The sequence below is a fragment of the Astatotilapia calliptera genome, chromosome 13 (genome assembly GCF_964374335.1).
Source record: "Astatotilapia calliptera chromosome 13, fAstCal68.1, whole genome shotgun sequence".
In the NCBI taxonomy this organism is placed as follows: Eukaryota; Metazoa; Chordata; class Actinopteri; order Cichliformes; family Cichlidae; genus Astatotilapia; species Astatotilapia calliptera.
The window spans coordinates 27712841-27729632 of NC_137434.1; the positions used below are offsets into that span (position 1 = coordinate 27712841).

General features: G+C 39.4%; 2 protein-coding genes across 4 annotated transcripts; both read left to right on the forward strand.

Annotated features, from left to right (window-relative positions):
* Positions 1 to 200: 200 nt before the first annotated feature.
* On the forward strand, positions 201 to 10376 carry mcm8 (minichromosome maintenance 8 homologous recombination repair factor). Of its 3 annotated transcripts, none has more exons than XM_026190938.2 (21): positions 201 to 315; positions 737 to 1014; positions 1211 to 1276; positions 1403 to 1485; positions 1676 to 1825; positions 1977 to 2074; positions 2168 to 2366; positions 2506 to 2591; positions 4286 to 4431; positions 4643 to 4723; positions 4809 to 4947; positions 5254 to 5284; positions 5999 to 6136; positions 6311 to 6371; positions 6492 to 6572; positions 6886 to 7081; positions 7161 to 7374; positions 7468 to 7677; positions 7816 to 7892; positions 8776 to 8965; positions 9583 to 10376. In XM_026190938.2, exons 2-21 carry the CDS (start codon positions 744 to 746, stop codon positions 9673 to 9675), a joined length of 2610 nt encoding a protein of 869 aa, XP_026046723.2. In that variant the 5' UTR covers positions 201 to 315; positions 737 to 743; the 3' UTR covers positions 9676 to 10376. The 3 variants fall into 3 exon arrangements, with proteins under 3 accessions (XP_026046723.2, XP_026046724.2, XP_026046722.2); XM_026190939.2 differs by having other exon boundaries at positions 214 to 419; XM_026190937.2 differs by lacking the exon at positions 201 to 315 and adding an exon at positions 377 to 393.
* A 238-nt stretch (positions 10377 to 10614) lies between these two features.
* On the forward strand, positions 10615 to 16341 carry crls1 (cardiolipin synthase 1). The gene is made up of 7 exons (XM_026190853.2): positions 10615 to 11223; positions 12656 to 12793; positions 13192 to 13321; positions 13404 to 13489; positions 14127 to 14195; positions 14909 to 15000; positions 15842 to 16341. Exons 1-7 carry the CDS (start codon positions 10771 to 10773, stop codon positions 15936 to 15938), a joined length of 1065 nt encoding a protein of 354 aa, XP_026046638.1. The 5' UTR covers positions 10615 to 10770; the 3' UTR covers positions 15939 to 16341.
* Positions 16342 to 16792: the final 451 nt, after the last annotated feature.

Below are 16792 nucleotides of genomic sequence, written 5' to 3' on the forward strand. Positions count from 1 at the left end.
AAATCTGCTCGTTTTAGCAGCAGGAAAGTGTCGGGGTAAAATCAAACATCTTTGGAGCAACTGACAGGGTTTGAATTCCTGCTCAGAGTATGCAGAGTATGGGGGCGGCAGGCGAATAAGAATTCTGTAGTAGTTTCGCTATCCTCTGGGGGGCAGTAAAGCGCTTTAAAGGCACATCTGACAAAATAACATTAAAAGAAGAAGCTTCTTCCTGGAGGGAATTTTTGTTTGGTAATATCAGTCTGCGTGAATTTTGAGACACCGAAACACGCAGTTTTGGTTTATGGAGTAATATATTGTGCACTTTCTTAAACTGTAAGATTTTTTACTCATTCTGTTCAAGAAAAGGCAGGCGGTGTGTTTTTACCTGTTGGCACTTTTTGAACGGAACATGTAGGGAAAAGTCGATGATTGTAGTTGTAAGTTGGCTAATAAGGATAACGTTACTAACTGTTGGAGAGAAAGAAATTAGACATGAAACATTAGCCCGCAGCTTTGTAACCTGAAATGTGTAGTTAGATCTGTAGGGATTTCACGGTTTTTAAAACGGAAGGGCAGTTAAGTTACCCAACAGTATTTTAAAATGTTAAAGTTGATCTTAAATCTGCAGTGTTGACTTGGAAAAGTAGAGCCAATCAACACAACATATATCAACATTTGCTGTAGTGCATATTTACAGTGTTTTGTGTTTCGTTAATACTGTCACTTATTTTTGTTCCTCCTTTCATTGTCTTAGGAAAGTAATGAGTGGACAGGATTCCAGGAGAGGCTCTTCTAGAGGAGGCAGGGGAGGATGGAGAGGAGGGAGTGGAAGTGGTGGTGGCGGCGGTGGATGGAGAGGAGGGAGTGGAAGTGGTGGCGGTGGATGGAGAGGAGGAGGTAGTGGTGGTGGTGGTGGTGGTGGATGGAGAGGACGAGGTAGTGGTGGAGGATGGAGAGGTAGACCATGGAGAGGAGGATCCGGAGGAGGTTGGAGAGGTGGAGCAGGAAACCATACCTACAGAGCGCAGAGAGGTGAGTTTCTGACAGTGTTTTTTTTGTAAGAAACCATTAGTAGAACTATATTTTTCTTTTTCTATTGAAAAAAGACGAGGTGAATACATGCTACATATTAGAGTTACTGCTTTGTCTAAAAAAAACCACACATTTGTGGTTGTGCAATGAATGAACAGCTGCAACAAAATAACCAACTGCTCAACTGTCTCTTCAGTCCTTTGTCAAACTACTCTTGATGCATTGTGTCCGTACAAAGGATGGACACTCTACTTCACAGATGGTATGTGTGCATTAATGGGTCCCTGTCACACTGTTACAATGGAAACTTTAGAAAGACGTCACATTTAATAGTCAGGATTATCTGTCTTTGTCTGTGCCCGTAATCTCCATGTCTTTTTATGTCCAGGATTTATAGAGAGTGGACCTAATGTGGAGAAAATCAAAGTGTTTGAGAAATATTTCACTTCCAGGATTCATCTGTTTGACAAGGTTCGTCAGATGAGCTCAGTGCACAACACACTGGCTCTTTAAGTTATCATTTGTCACAGCAATGGCACTACTTGGTGGCATCCTACTAAGAGACTTAATATGTTTTTGTTCCTTTAATTTCTCATCCATCTATATTATTTTCTTTGTCTGTTTCCATGTCACTTAAAGTGAACTTTGTTTTTGTGTACAGGATGAAATTGAGCGTCAGGGAAGTGTCCTGGTTGATTATGCTGACTTGATTGCAGACAAAACTGTGCGTCAGGCACTTCCTGACATAGTCACACAACTGAAACAACAACCAGAGGTGATGCTGAACTGTTTGGGACTGGCTATTCACCAGGTATACGCACAAAAGACCCTACCACACATTTTATGCTAGCGGGATGTTACAGTCTTAATGATGTTCATATTATAACAAATGCTCAAATTCTCAGTCTCTCTCAATCTAAAAACCCCAAACCCTGACTGAAAACTGTCTGCACATCATTCAGGTGTTGACTCTGGATTTGGAGAAGCAAGCTGCTGAGCTGCAAGAGGAAGAGTTTCCTGTTGCTACACCAGTCATCAATATTCCCCATATTAGTGCGAGGTATTTCATTCGGTGAAGAATGAGTTGTTTTCTTGACAGCCACTTTGAATGACAATAAATACGGATGACTGCATTTGTGTAAATTACCTGCAGGCTCTATAACTATGAGCCACTGACTCCACTGCGAATGTTACGTGCCAGTGTGTTTGGCCGGCTAGTTTGTGTGAAGGGAACAGTGGTGAGAGTGAGCAGTATTAGACCGCTATGCACCAGGTTGGCCTTCAGGTGTCGGACCTGCTCGACCACACTGTCTCTGGCTCTGCAGCATGGGAAATACACTACACCTACCAAAGTATGTACACGCACACTTATACGCTAACTTTTTTCTGCAACTTTCTTCCTGTACATAAAGGCTGTAAGTTAAATTGTATGCATGCATATGGCGTTCTTGTCAGCATTCACACATCTCTTGTTTGTGTTTTATCACCTAGTGCGGAAAGCCAGACTGTCGCAGTCATACCTTCATCCCCATCCGCAATTCTCCTCTTACACAGACTGTAGACTGGCAGATCATCAAGTGAGTATATCATAGGGCTGCTCGATTATGGCAAAAATGATAATCACGATTATTTTCACTGAAATTGAGATCACGATTATTTGACGATATTTATTTAACCCTTTAAGACCCACTATAGAACCAAGTCCACCAGAGCTTATATTATTTTTTTACATGCTGTAGTGCCATTTGTGGGAGCATTTCAAGTTGCTCAATACAACTGTTATAGCCCATATTTTAATAATATGTATGCATTAAGTCCATAGTAATTACATAAATTGCAAAAAAGTGCAATAAACTACAAAAAAAATTGAAAATCGCTTTTGTTTTGTTTACATATATTTCTACTTGGAGAAATTTAAGAAGTTTATCCCTCAAAACTTTAAATACAATAAAGTTGCAAAAAATAGTTTCCCACCACAGGAAATTTATTTTGAGTGTCTTCATAGTTTTATTTTGGAGATACAGCAATTTTTATATACTGCAGGAAAAACAAAAAACAATCCTATGCTGCAAATTTGCAAAGAAAACAGCATGTGCATCATTTTACTGTGGGAAGTGTTACGAACAGCTGATAGGAACGGCGAAGCGTGTTTCTGGAATGTTATGTTTTTGTTCATGCAAGCGCTTTTTATGCAATTTTTGCAAAGCTATATGTGGAACGAAACCGTGACCGAGGACAAGCTGATGGCATCAGATGTAAGTACAACTCCTCCGGTTTCATATGCAAAACAAATTATTGCGCTAGCTTACACGGTTCAGGTTCTACAGGGATTTAAAAATAGTTACGCAAAACGGAGCGTGCTGCTCTGACCGGATTTAAAGGGTTAACAATGACTTAAAAAAAATAATATAAAATAGTGTGCAACACCACTGAAGTTTTTTTTTTTTTAAACTCTTTTCAACCAACGGCAGTCACTCTCCAAATAACTTCTGCTTAGCTTTCCGAGCTTCCCTCGGGTCCTCTTAATCAGCGGTCTCCAACCTTTTTTGCGCCACGGGCCGGTTTATGCCCGACAATATTTTCACCTTTAAGGTGTCGCGGATAAATGAGGGAGGGGCTAATAATCGGCTCAGTCATTTTTAATGATCGTTGAAAGCCCAGATCGTAATCGTGATTAAAATTCGATTAATTGAGCAGCCCTAGTATATCATGTACAGTGAAAAACTACAGTAAGACATAGCTAACAAAAATGGTTGTTGCAGTTGTTATTTGAGAGCGGGAAAGGATGCCATGTACTGATATCTACTGATATTTAACAAATTTCCCACCTGTGGGACTAATAAAGGTTATCTTATCTAAATGTACATGTAAAAATGCATGAAAGCTCCTCCAAAGAAAAGCCTTTCTGTTGCATGTATTTTTGAGGTATATACAGCATGTCCGTAAACTACTCTGTTGCCGGTCCATATTATAATCACCCTAACCCCAGGTCACTTACATTTAATTTTAAGTTGATTCATGAAGAATCTTTGTATGTAAGTTATCAGTCATTTATATTAAGGGACTTTACCTTTTGTTTTTTTGCTTGTATTATTTAGTGTGTACCATTTACTGTGCATATGTGTGTAGTTTTCATGTGTCACTCTGGACATTGTGCTTTATCAGCAGTTCACAGATATGAAGTATTGTCCTTAAAGGTCACATCTCGTGTAAATAACCTTTGTCATGAATCCCTGATCAATTGAATTTGAATTATTTTGTGCCACTTCAGGGTGCAGGAGTTGATAAGTGGAGAGCAGAGGGAGACTGGACGAATCCCACGGACAGTGGAGTGTCACCTGACCTCTGACCTCTGTGACAGCTGTGTACCTGGAGACACTGTTACTGTGACAGGGATAGTGAGAGTTAGCAATGATGGTACAAAAACACACATTCTGATCATTGTGAAAAGTTGAGCCAAAGAAATACCGGTGCAGTCTCTAATTCTAAATGTGTAGTGAATTATAAAAAATGTCTCAACTAAATCAAGCATTTATTCAACAAAAACTCTAAGCCTTTGAAGTTGGAGTTTGCTGGAAGAAGTGCCCTCCTACTTAGACATCAAACATAGTTTGACTGTGCTTTTTAGGTCCAGGCAGTTCTAGAGGAAATAAGGATCAGTGTATGTTCCTCCTCTACATTGAAGCTACTTCTGTCAGCAATACAAAAGGTATTCTCTTTGAGACCTTCACATTTATATTAATAGGCTTTAGTCTTAAGTATTTAATGAACTGGAACTTTTTCTAAATATTTAGGCAAGCAGTCCAAGATGGGAGGTCAAGGTTCAAGCGGGACAGTTGAAGATCGCTGTGGTGGGGAAGAGTTCAGTCTGAAGGAACTGTATGCTATTCAGGAGATCCAGTCACAGCCTGACTTGCTGCGACTTATAGTGCAGTAAGATGATTACTTACTGCATTTAATGCAGCTACCTAGTTTCATGTAGTATTGTTCTAAGAGTTATCGCAGCATCTATTTATTAAATTTTTGTCCAAACAATGGCGTTTGAATGGTATGGCGATGAGTCAATTTTAACAATTTAATCTCAAGTTATCTAGTTAGCTTGATTATTTATTTTATTTTTGTCAGGATTTAGAACTATAAAATTCTTCAGTCATCCAAAAATGTACTTTTTGATGATGATGGCATGCTACTACTGCACATCAACATATTTTAACTAATTGCGTCCACTTGTTTTTACAGCTCTTTGTGTCCTGTCATCTACGGCCATCTGGTGAGTTCCGCAAGACTGAGTACACTAACAAGCTTTTCATTAGAAATTACTACTTCTTTCCCGTCAGGGCTCACATCAGCGGATCGTCTAACTCCATCTCATCCTATCACTAATATCATCCTCTGTCATCCCATCTGTTTGTCCTCCTTTGCTATATTCATGATCTATCTCCATGATCTTCCTCCTTTGCTCCTGCCTGGCAGCTCCTTATTCGGTATCCATCCAGTGTATCTACTCTCTCTTCCCTGTCCAAAAGATCTCAACCTTACCCCTCTAACTTTATCTCCAAAGTGTTTGACCTGAGATGTGTCACTGATATATTAATTTCTACTCCTGTCCATACTGATCACTCCCAATGAAAACCCAAACCCCTTTGGCTCTGCCTTTCTCTGTCATGGTCTCCAAACCATACATTATAGTTCAAAGTAGTTTTCACTACAACTTGTAAACCTTGCCTTTCACTCTTGCTGCTGTCCTTCTGTCACAAATCAGCCCTGACTCCATCCACTCCACCCTGCCTGCACTCTCTTCTTCACCTCTCTTGTACTCTGTCCATTGCTTCGGATAGTTGACCCGAGGTATTTAAACTCCTCTGCTTTAACTACCTCTACTTTTATCAGTTTCACTGCTGCTAATGAGGTCTTACTTGCAATGCTAAAGTTTAGTCTAACATCTTATGTCTCGTGTAATTCTTGTGTCTTTGTGTATCTGCAGCTGGTGAAAGCTGCCCTTGCTTTGGTTTTGTTTGGAGGCAGACAGAAACAAACAGGCAAGAATAGCATTCCAGTGAGAGCAGACCCCCACATCCTAATAGTGGGAGACCCCGGACTGGGAAAGAGTCAGATGTTACAGGTAACTTAGAGGACTTTGCGTAGAGAAATGAATACTAATGTCATGTCAACAGCGCTATGTTGATGACTCATAAGCTGAGACTGTGTATTGTGCTGTGTATTTCCTTTTTGAAACTTTGATATGTTCTTCTTCGACCTAGTACTATGCTCTACGTTTGTCTTTTACTCTGCATAGGCAGTGTGTAACGTGGCTCCCAGGGGTATCTATGTTTGTGGCAACAGTACCAGCACCACAGGTACAATGTGTTAAAGTAGAAAACTTCTTAACTAATTTGTTATACAGTAGTCATTAAGTATTTGGTTGAATATAGTCAAATTAGCAATGTGATCTTTACAGTTTTTCTGTTTTTCTTTAGGACTCACAGTAAGTTTATCTCGAGATGCAGGAACAGGGGATTATGCTCTGGAGGCCGGTGCTTTGGTTTTGGCAGACCAAGGTGGGAAATTTGTTTTTAAGCATATTTTAATGTGCTGTGAACATAAAACATTGCGACCTGTTCTAGTGGCTTTGAGGTAATTGCACTTTGGTATCTAGCCATATTTCTTAAAAAAAACATGTATAAAGTATTATTTATATTTCTTTTAACTTCACAGCATCTTCCACAAAGTATTCCTCCACTGCTTTGACCACTTTCACTTAGTTTGCCAGGCTCAAATTATCAGACAAGCCTTTCAGCCTGCAGGGGAATCTTTTTGCTTCACATGTGTCACAGTTAGTTGCTTGCGTTTCTTTTTTACTTGTTTATTTAGGTCTTTGCTGCATTGATGAGTTTGACAAGATGGGCAACCAGCAGCAGGCTCTGCTAGAAGCAATGGAGCAACAATCTGTGAGTCTGGCGAAGGCTGGTATAGTTTCCTCTCTGCCTGCTAGAACCTCAGTTGTGGCTGCTGCAAACCCAGTTGGAGGACATTACAACAGAGGCAAAACAGTCTCTGAAAATCTGAAGTAAGTTAAAGATGGAGGATACAGCAGATTGTATAGTATGTGACTTGTATTTACATTTGTGTACTCTTTTTCTGTATAGAATGGGATCAGCTCTCCTCTCTCGTTTTGATGTTGTCTTCCTGCTCCTGGACATCCCAGACGAGTCACATGACCGCCAGCTGTCGGAGCATGTCATGGCGAATAGGTCCGGGAGAGGCAGAACCAGCAGTGCCACAGTTACCAGAAATAACACTGAATTACAGACCTCAATCCTATTAGAGCACTCTGACATGCCACTGTCCGAACGTTTGCAGGTAAAGATGCGCTGTCTGCTCTCAGCGCACACGGATCACAATGATATCACAAAAAAGCAATTGTTTTCAGGCATTAAGTGTATATTTTTCTAGATCCCTGCAGGTGAAAGTATAGACCCCATTCCAACGTGCCTTTTAAGAAAGTACATCAGCTACGCTCGTCAGTATGTCCGTCCCAAACTCTCTCCTGAAGCAGCACAAATCCTTCAGGAGTTCTACCTGTCACTGAGAGCTCAGGCAAACCCTAGTGATGCCACACCAATCACCACACGACAGCTGGAGTCATTAATTAGACTAACTGAGGTAGGTTTGGATAGCGGTGCATTCTCTCAACACACCTGGCAAAATGTGATGGATGAATACACAAAGTAAAAATACAGTTTTGGGGAACAGAAGGGATCAGTTTCCTGCTGGTGTCTCATGGTAGCTGTTTTTGTGTAGGCAAGAGTCAAGTTGGAGCTGAGAGAAACAGCCACTAAGAGTGATGCTGAGGATGTTGTTGAGATCATGAAACACAGGTAAGCCGAACAATCGATGCTCACAGCTTGTAGGCAATAGCATTTATAAATGTAGGAAAATGAAATGCATTTTCTGTCCTTTCAGTTAGCTGCTGCCTTTGATGACACATTACCTCATTTGAAGTATTGATCAATTGCTCCAAGGTGCCAGGAGCAACACCATTATAGCGCAATAGTTGTGAGGGCTCTAAGCATAAAAGTAAAAATAAAAATCATTGCTCAACACTTGTACCTCTTATGTCGTGGTTTGTGCTTGTTAACTAGCTGATTAAAGCCAAGCCTTTCCACCATGTTACTGCATCAGTAATTTGCATCCACCATTTGCTTATTGTCATATGGACAATATTGGACTAATGTAACCCTCTCCATCCATAATAGTGTCATGTGGAGCGGAGCTAGCAATGCTCAGTTGAGTCATCTGTTTGCTCTTGAGTTCCACATCGCCAGCTGCTCCTCCTCCTTTGCAGTCTGGTTGTTCTCAATGGTGTTTTTGCCTCAAACACATTTGTTGTTTCCACCAGTTTTCTTGCATATTTTGCAAAGTACTGTGCTTTGTTGGAGGTTGTTGAAGTAGCTCCCTTTCTAGGAACTAAATTGTAATAGAAGACTGAAACCGCTCTTACAGTCAGACATGCTTGGACTTGTTTCACTGGGGAACATAAATACATGGTGTTGCTATTGCAGGGATACGGTATACAACACTTTAATATCACAGAAAATACATACTAGTAATAATGTGCACAGTATGGTAGGCCAAAGCCAACTCTAAGATGATAAGTGTTAATATTTTTGTTAAATAATATTCACAATATTAATACGTCTGAATTGCTCACACCTGCATGTAAATTTCTCTCTCCTTCGTTTTGTGGGTCTTGTTTTTCAGTCTGGCCAACACGTATTCAGATGGTCTCGGCAATCTGGACTTTGAGCGCTCTCAGCTCGGGTCTGGTATGAGTCAGCGCAGTGCTGCAAAACGACTGGTCAATGCACTGCACCAGCACGCTCAGAGGACCGGTCAGAAGCAGTTCGACGTACAGACGCTTCGATCCATTGCCGACAGAGTGAACGTTAAGGTGAAAGCACTGAAATATAAAATAATAAATAATAAAAATACTGTGTCTGATTTACAGTATAAAGCAAAGACACAAACATTAATAGTGTTCTCTCACCATTTGTGAGCAATTACTTTGGATGTCATCATGATACAAAAACTTTATTAAAGGAAAATAGGAAAAAGGTATCGACTTGTTTAAGCTCTTTGTGAATAAAAATGCAAAAACAAACATTAGAAAAGCATGTGGAAGATTTAAAGATATACAGACACTGCTTTAGCCAATATGTAGACCACATCAGCAAGGGTTAGAACTCTTGATTATCCCAAAATGAAATAAAACTCCAACTCTAAATGTTTTATCAAACACAGCACATCTTTAATGGTGCCTTACTGACTGAAATCGGTCAGATATTGTGTACAATACTTTTGATTTTTACACAAAGCTTTGTACCTAATATAGAGAAGATTTTCCAAAACCTTTATATTTTGCCTTTTGTAACTATACACAGGTTGGCTTCCCCCTCCTCACCACAAACCTTAGTGATTTCATACTTAAACATGAATGAAAACGATATGCTCAATTGCATTAAATGTATAATTCTTAATTATATTAAGTCAATCATTAATTCTTTCTAGGTGATGGATTTCGAAGGCCTCTTGAGTTCCCTGAATGAACAAGGTTTTCTGCTGAAGAAAGGGCCCAAGCTGTACCAACTGCAAACAATCTAACTTCTTACAGCTTTCACAGGCTCAAACCTGCAGACTTTATCAAAAGGTCGATCATTGGACCATGTTCTGTAAAAAGCAAAAGAAATGGAGACTGCAGTTTGACCATTAGAAGAGATAGAAAAAACCACGAACAACAAAAACAAGGCTGAAAAAAAAAAGGAAATACTGAAACTTGATCTTTACCGCTACCACAGCTTCTTGTAAAGACAATATCCCACTAACCAGAGAAATGTTAGACTTGAGATTGATATATTGTCTTAACATTTCATTCATAATCCAGATAAAGATAGATTTTCAGAACCGGGCAACCCTTAGTTTAAGCAAAGTTGCAAATTTTGCCTTTAAGTTACACAACTTTGTCTAAACTGAATATGAAAGAAAACTGATTACTTACCATTTTTTTCTACAAATACTTAAAGAATACTTCAGAAGAATGAACATAATATGTATATGATGTTTATGTAAGCTTGTCTGTGGTTATATTTTAGAGAAGGCACTAATATAACCCCGTCAACCCATAATAGTGTCATAATAAGCTGCCCTTGTATTATAAAATTTCTTATTTTTCTGAAAGATTGACTTCAGTATTGGGTGTCCTGTTGGATGTATAGTATTTGCTTTTCATTTTTGTCTTAAACATACGTTCATGGTTACGTTCTGTCTCTCTGCGGTGCACTTTATTAAATGATGTGGAACAATCAGCCTTTTGTTTGTTGTTGTTTATTGTTTTGTTTTTACAAAAAGGGAGGTAGTGAAAATGCTTTTAATTTGTAATTCAAAAGACTAATACGCTAAATATTTACTTATTATTTAAGAAATTGTTACAATTTATTAACGACAAGTCCGACTATTATCTGATTTTTCTATCTCTTGATACACCACTTATTTAAATAAGCGACTCTATTTTTAAATTAAAAACGCTGAAGGAAAGTAAGTTTTACGACATCATGTACCGTATCGATTTACGGCAACATGGCAGCCTGCTGGCTCGATGAGGGTACCCGTCGGCTCTGACCATCAGGGTCTTTAACTTCACGATGAACTCGCGGGGAAACGGCACGAGGCCAGCAGGTCGGTAACGTAAGTCTCGTGAAGATGATGACGCTGTGTTTTCGGGGGATTTCTGCACCGCTGTGCCGCAACACAAACGTTCGTTGTCTGGTGTCCGCGCGGAGTGCGCCCGTGTGCCTACTGGAGCCCGTATCATGGCGGCTCAGATACACACCTGTCACGGAGTTCGCTAGGTTGAAACGACCTCAGGTGAGCGGCTCGTACCTCGCGAGACTCAAAGGGACAGACAGCCGTGTCGCGTGTTGGAGTGGGGTCCTCCAGCAGGGAAAGCAGACTCCATGGCACGTGCAAGGACCTATACCCATGACCCAGGGAGGTCACGAGCGGTATGCGGCCAGTTTCCGTTCTCTGCTGTCCCCGAGCGCTCGAGGACTGTGCAGTGGAAAGACCGACGAGAAGCCGGACAGTTCTACCGGAGAGGAGAGGGGTGACGCCGGCACGGTACCGGGACACGGACTGTTCAAGTTCAAAGAGCTGGTGAGTACAGAGGTGACAGGAGTATGAACTTCACAGAAGGGGGTAGGCACCGTAGATGCATGTTGTACAACAATTAATAAAGTGTAACTCATGTGTGTTCATCAGTTGCTGGCCAAAACGGTGCAATGGTTTATACTTTTAAAAGGAACAATGACCATAACATGACCAAAACATGAAGAAACACACAGTTGCTTAAGTAGAATTTACAATAGTGTAATCATTGGTCACACTAGAAGAGCTTTGTGGGTAATTTTCCACTGAAGAGGGAGCACTGGGCTTTGTTCCAGAAAAGAGAAACTGGATTTTTGTGTTTGTGAGCTATCCCAAACCCTGGGTCATTTACTGGCCCAATGGACTCTGTGAACCCAGAGGTTTAAATGTCAAGATTTTTTACAGTACGTTTCCTCGTAAAACAGCCTTATTAGGTTTAATGAATACAAGTCCACAAGTAAATAGTTTTTCCTGTACATAAAAATGGCATGTTTAAAATACCCATCAGTCCATTTTCTTCCACTTGTTGCGGTGGGCTGGAGCCCATGTCAGCGGTCATAGAGGTTTATGGTCACAAGATTGTTGCGGGGATAACACAAAAAGAATGTTAACCATTGATACTCACACCTAGAGCCAGTTTATAGAATCACCAATGAACAACGTTTTTGAAGCCAGAGTACCTGGAGAAATCCCATGCAGACAAACAACATGCAAACTCCACACATAAACTCTGCAGACTGGATTTAAACCCAGAACCTTCGTCCTATGACACAGCAGTGTTAACCGCCATATGACCCAGCTTAACATAAGCTTTTAATTACTAAATACCACTGTGACTTGAATGGTGTGGAAGGTTGTGGTGTAGGGATAAAAGGAGTTTTCAATTATGAAGTAGATCTCCTGCAGTCTTAAATCGAGCTTTACTTGGTCACTATTGGGTTTTTTTGTCCTCTAGGAAAATTTAAGTTCTGTGACTGTAGAACAACAATATCACCAACTATTTTCTCCCCTACTGTTTTAGATGAATCGTAGTGATAAGTCACATTGGTACACGTTCATATTCCTTGGACCTGATAAAAAATGGAGTCTCTTATTTTTATTTAACTGTCACCATCTTGTATCCTGTTGTAGGTCCTCTACTCATAAGGGAAACAAATAAATCATTATTTAAAAAACTGTTTTAAAGCTAACTATTGCATTTGCCAACATAAAATTGATTTGAGTCATTAGAGAAAATATAAATTCCTGCCATTGGTAAATGTCATCTTATTTGTTTATAAGGCCAATGCAGAATCGATATATATTGCACACATTACTGAGAACAGCTGCTAGAAAAGATTTAGGCTGACTGATCTGAAGCAAGTTCTGTGATGATTTTTTTTTTTCTTAATAGCTCTAGCTGTAAACTCTGTCGTAATATTTACTTATTTTTTTTCTTCAGTATGAGAATCCATGGACAATCCCCAACCTGTTATGTGTGTGTCGGATTTTGCTGGCTCCATTCCTTGGTCATCTGATCATCCAGCAGAAATTTCACCTCAGTTTGGCTCTGTTTGCGCTGGCCGGAGCTACTGACCTGGTAATCTACACATAAACGGACATTTACACTAAAGCACTTCCTGCACAGGTGTGTGGTTCCAGTCTGGAGTTGCATACCTGTACAAGGAAATCTTGTAAACTCATTTTCAGCTTCTGAGGATTGCAAACGGTTTTGGACATTTAACACATGTCAATGATGCACCTGTAAAAATATTTTTAAAAACGTGGTAGTTGAAATATTTACTATTTGTGTATCAAGTCAAGATCAAGATGCATGAGATGCAAATAAAGTTAATTAGGCTTTTAAATTGGGACTCACTGCATTCTGATCTGCCCCGAACCTTTTAGTTGTCTTACTTAGCTCAGCTTAGAAACTTGTACCACAATGAATTTACATCTTTATTTATTCATTTTTCTGTCTCATTCTCTCTTACTCAGTTGGATGGTTACATTGCCAGAACGTGGCCCACTCAAAAGTCGGCACTGGGCAGTGCTCTCGACCCACTGGCTGACAAGATTCTCATCAGTATTTTATATGTCAGTCTCACCTATGCTGAACTTATACCAGGTATAATACTCAGTGTATTTCTGTGTTTTCTTCCTGTCTCAAACAAGGATATAAGATTTTTAACTGTGGACTTCTGTTTCAGCTCCACTGACAGCTCTAGTGATTTTCAGAGACATTGGTTTGATAGCTGCTGTCTTCTGGGTCAGATACAAGACGGTACCTCCACCGGTGAGACATATCATTCTAAAAAACTAAACTTTAACTGAGGATCTTCTATTTAAATGCCATGTAGACACTCAAATTTCAAGATATTTTCATGTGCACTGTACAAAAGTTTGCTGCAGCTAAACTGTGGGTGCAGCAGACGGTGCTTGCAATGTAGTCCTCACTGCCAAAAATGGCACAGTTGATTTTAGTAATTATATTATTTATACCCATCCATCCCTGTATTTATAATGCATTTTAATTGAAAGGAAGCACTTCGAGAGTGCAACCCTCTGTCAAGGCAGCGCGCTTGCTGAGTATATTTACGTTCAAACAATAATATTTTATTTTGTATATATTTATTTTGGTTTCTTTGTTCTTTTTAAGCATACTTTAAGAGGTTTATAGTGCAGTAAACAGAGGTTTACTTTGATTACTCAGATATTATGTAAGAATAGAAAATATGTATTGATTTGTAAGTTGAAAAACATGAATAAATAAATCTATATAACAATTTATGTTGTCTTCTACCAAAAACATGATGAATATTGCTAAAGTAAATCTTAACTGCTCTTTACTATTTTGGGGCCACAGTGATTCTGGACTGCATTGTGAGTGTCTGTAATACTGAATCTACAGTTTCCTCCTCTTATTTCTGCAGGTGACCCTCACCAAGTTTTTTAACCCCTGCTATACTACTGCCCAGCTCAAGCCCACACTCATCAGCAAGGTGAGATGTACAACCATGCACTCTGCTCTTTACCGATTGGAAAAACTGTAGAAGACCTTTCACCATGAAGTGTTTGTAATGTAGTTTTACCTCTACACGTGTTAGGAGCACCGCTGATGTAGTTTTACAGAGTTTACTAATCTTTACACTCAATAAGCAAAAGTTACTAAACAATAAATGATTAATGCCTTTAGGCTACTCATCAGCACCTTTACACAGCCTGTTGTGCATCTTGCATCGGCACATTTCCTCATGCTTGGCGTCAAATTGGATGTCAGTTAAACTCTGTAAACATTGGATGTTTTTGAGGTAGACATTCAATGTGATGAGGATATGAACAAAGCTAGTTTGTACCTGTTGTGTCCTCACCCTATCAACACCCAGATAATTAAAAAATTGTTTCATTTTTGTTTAAAAGACCTGTGCTTCAGTATTTCCCAATTTTGCACAGTTTATTTATCCAGGGTTTAATATTCATAACTTCAGCCAACATTCTCAAGTTATATGGTTTATTACTGCAGCCTATGTAAAATATGTAACTTCTCTTAAATACACCTGACACTGATTCATTCTATGTTTGAATCCACAAATAGCCTTTAAACAGTCTGAAATACTAGCATAATTTCATTTCAAATATGTGCAAAATTCTATCATGCCTTCATCTTTCTTTTCTGACTTTTATTTTATTCATGATTCATGTTCTTTTTCAATAGATTAACACGGCCATTCAGCTCTGTCTGGTTGCAGCTTCTTTGGCCGCTCCGGTCTTCCAGTATACAGACAGCATCCTGCTGCAGTGCTTATGGTAAACCACACGCTCCACATTACTTATGCAATCGCAGTTTCATCCACTTAGCTTTCATATCCAAAATGTCCTTTTCCTTTCAGTCTGGTGGTACAACCAAAAAAAAAAAAAATTGTACAATGGATGCAAATGGTCTCATCTCAGTCAAGCACATAAATGCTGTTTGTTGCAGCACGTTGTTCAGGTTAAGTGTACTGACTCATTTCAGTCCGCACCTCAGAGTGAGCTTGAGTAGAAATCAGACCAATGACAAACATGTTGTGCCATAGTAACCTACATTTTTACAAATCTACTTCAGTGGACTGTTGAACTGAGCATCGTAATTGATTTACAAGCCTTACAGTTTGGATTACTGATATGAAACTATGGGCTTTTATTTAGTTAGATTTTAGAGTTGTAAGACAAATCTTAAATGCTTTTGTTTGCTGTGGTTGATTAAACAGACTATATCGAATATCTAAAGATAGTATATACAGTTATAATAAATTTTTCCAATTAAATCGAGTTTTAAGTTAAACAACAGGTTAAGAAATGAATGAGGGTAAATTACAGTTAAAGCTCATCATACTCTTTCTTTAGCCAATGTGTCTTTCTTCATAAGACCACTGGGGGCAGCATAGTCACACTTTCAAATTCAACACATTTAATGTTTATAACAAACTGGAGATTAATTCATTCCTCACCACAATAAGATAACAAATTCTATTATTCTTTTAATATTAATATAAAAATGATTTACCTCTCCTTCATCTTTTTTCTAACTTTGAAAGTATTTGGTCAAATTATTTTTAAGTGCAAAGTTTGGTGTGTATTACAGCACATGTCATTTATCATGTTGCAGGTATATTACAGCAGTGACTACAACTGCATCAGGTTATAGCTACTGGCACTACGGCCGCAAGACTGTTCAGGTGTTGAACACCAGATCACCGTCATAAACGCACCGAAAGCAGAACAAAAGCAGTCGCCCCAGAGACACTGAGCCCCAGTAAAAGGATGGACAGACGGATGGACGATCGCCAGGAGCTCTAAGACCAAGTGGATGTGACAACCATACACATGTCACCATGGAAATGACACATGGAAACCAACTGAGGCCGCAGATGGTTTACTGCAACACTACAGAAACGCCTAACAGCAGTGGAGCCTGCAGACAGCATTCAGAGACAGGATAAAAACAGCAAACGCAAATATAGACCGTCCACCCACAACACGAAACAAGAGCTTCTGTTTATTTTTTCTTAGGTTTTCAATCAAGGGGTTGCAATGTGAACCTAATTATTGTCACATGATTGTCATTTTTACACAACTGTGATTTATGATTAAAAAGGAAATCGCTTTCGTGTTTGTCCACGAGAATCTTTCGGGTGCAGGGGATTTTTTTTTTCCTCAGGGAGGGGTAATCTTATGGGACACATGTGACAGCTGATCTATTTAAAACCAACAATCGGGGGATTAAAATTTGGGTGCGCGGTGAAATGACATCCTAGCTGGGCTCCACAGGCCCAGCAGATTCTCAGTCCTGATTCATTTAGTGCTGCTTTGAGCTTAAATTTGTCAAGGCCAATGCCAAGCTGCAGATTAGTATCCTTATTAAGGAATGTGGAGTCAATGATCCTATTATTACTTGAATAATTAATAAAAAGCATCAACTTTTAAATTGCTGCTATTAATCCAAACCTTCAAATTATCAGCTGTTGTGAGAACAAAACACCTCAGCTTTGGGAAAGGTGAGGATCCCATTTTATTATTTTCCTCATGTATTGTAGACAAGAAAATAAATAATAGGGAC

Excerpts from the sequence above, each read along its gene's own strand:
- crls1 (XM_026190853.2), top strand. The coding sequence starts at position 10,771 with ATGATGACGCTGTGTTTTCGGGGGATTTCTGCACCGCTGTGCCGCAAC. Across the intron at positions 11,224-12,655 it reads TGTTCAAGTTCAAAGAGCTG|TATGAGAATCCATGGACAAT; the intron begins GTGAGTACAGAG and ends TTTTTTCTTCAG. Across the intron at positions 12,794-13,191 it reads TGGCCGGAGCTACTGACCTG|TTGGATGGTTACATTGCCAG; the intron begins GTAATCTACACA and ends TCTCTTACTCAG.
- mcm8 (XM_026190937.2), top strand. Across the intron at positions 2,367-2,505 it reads AATACACTACACCTACCAAA|TGCGGAAAGCCAGACTGTCG; the intron begins GTATGTACACGC and ends TTTATCACCTAG. Across the intron at positions 2,592-4,285 it reads GTAGACTGGCAGATCATCAA|GGTGCAGGAGTTGATAAGTG; the intron begins GTGAGTATATCA and ends GTGCCACTTCAG.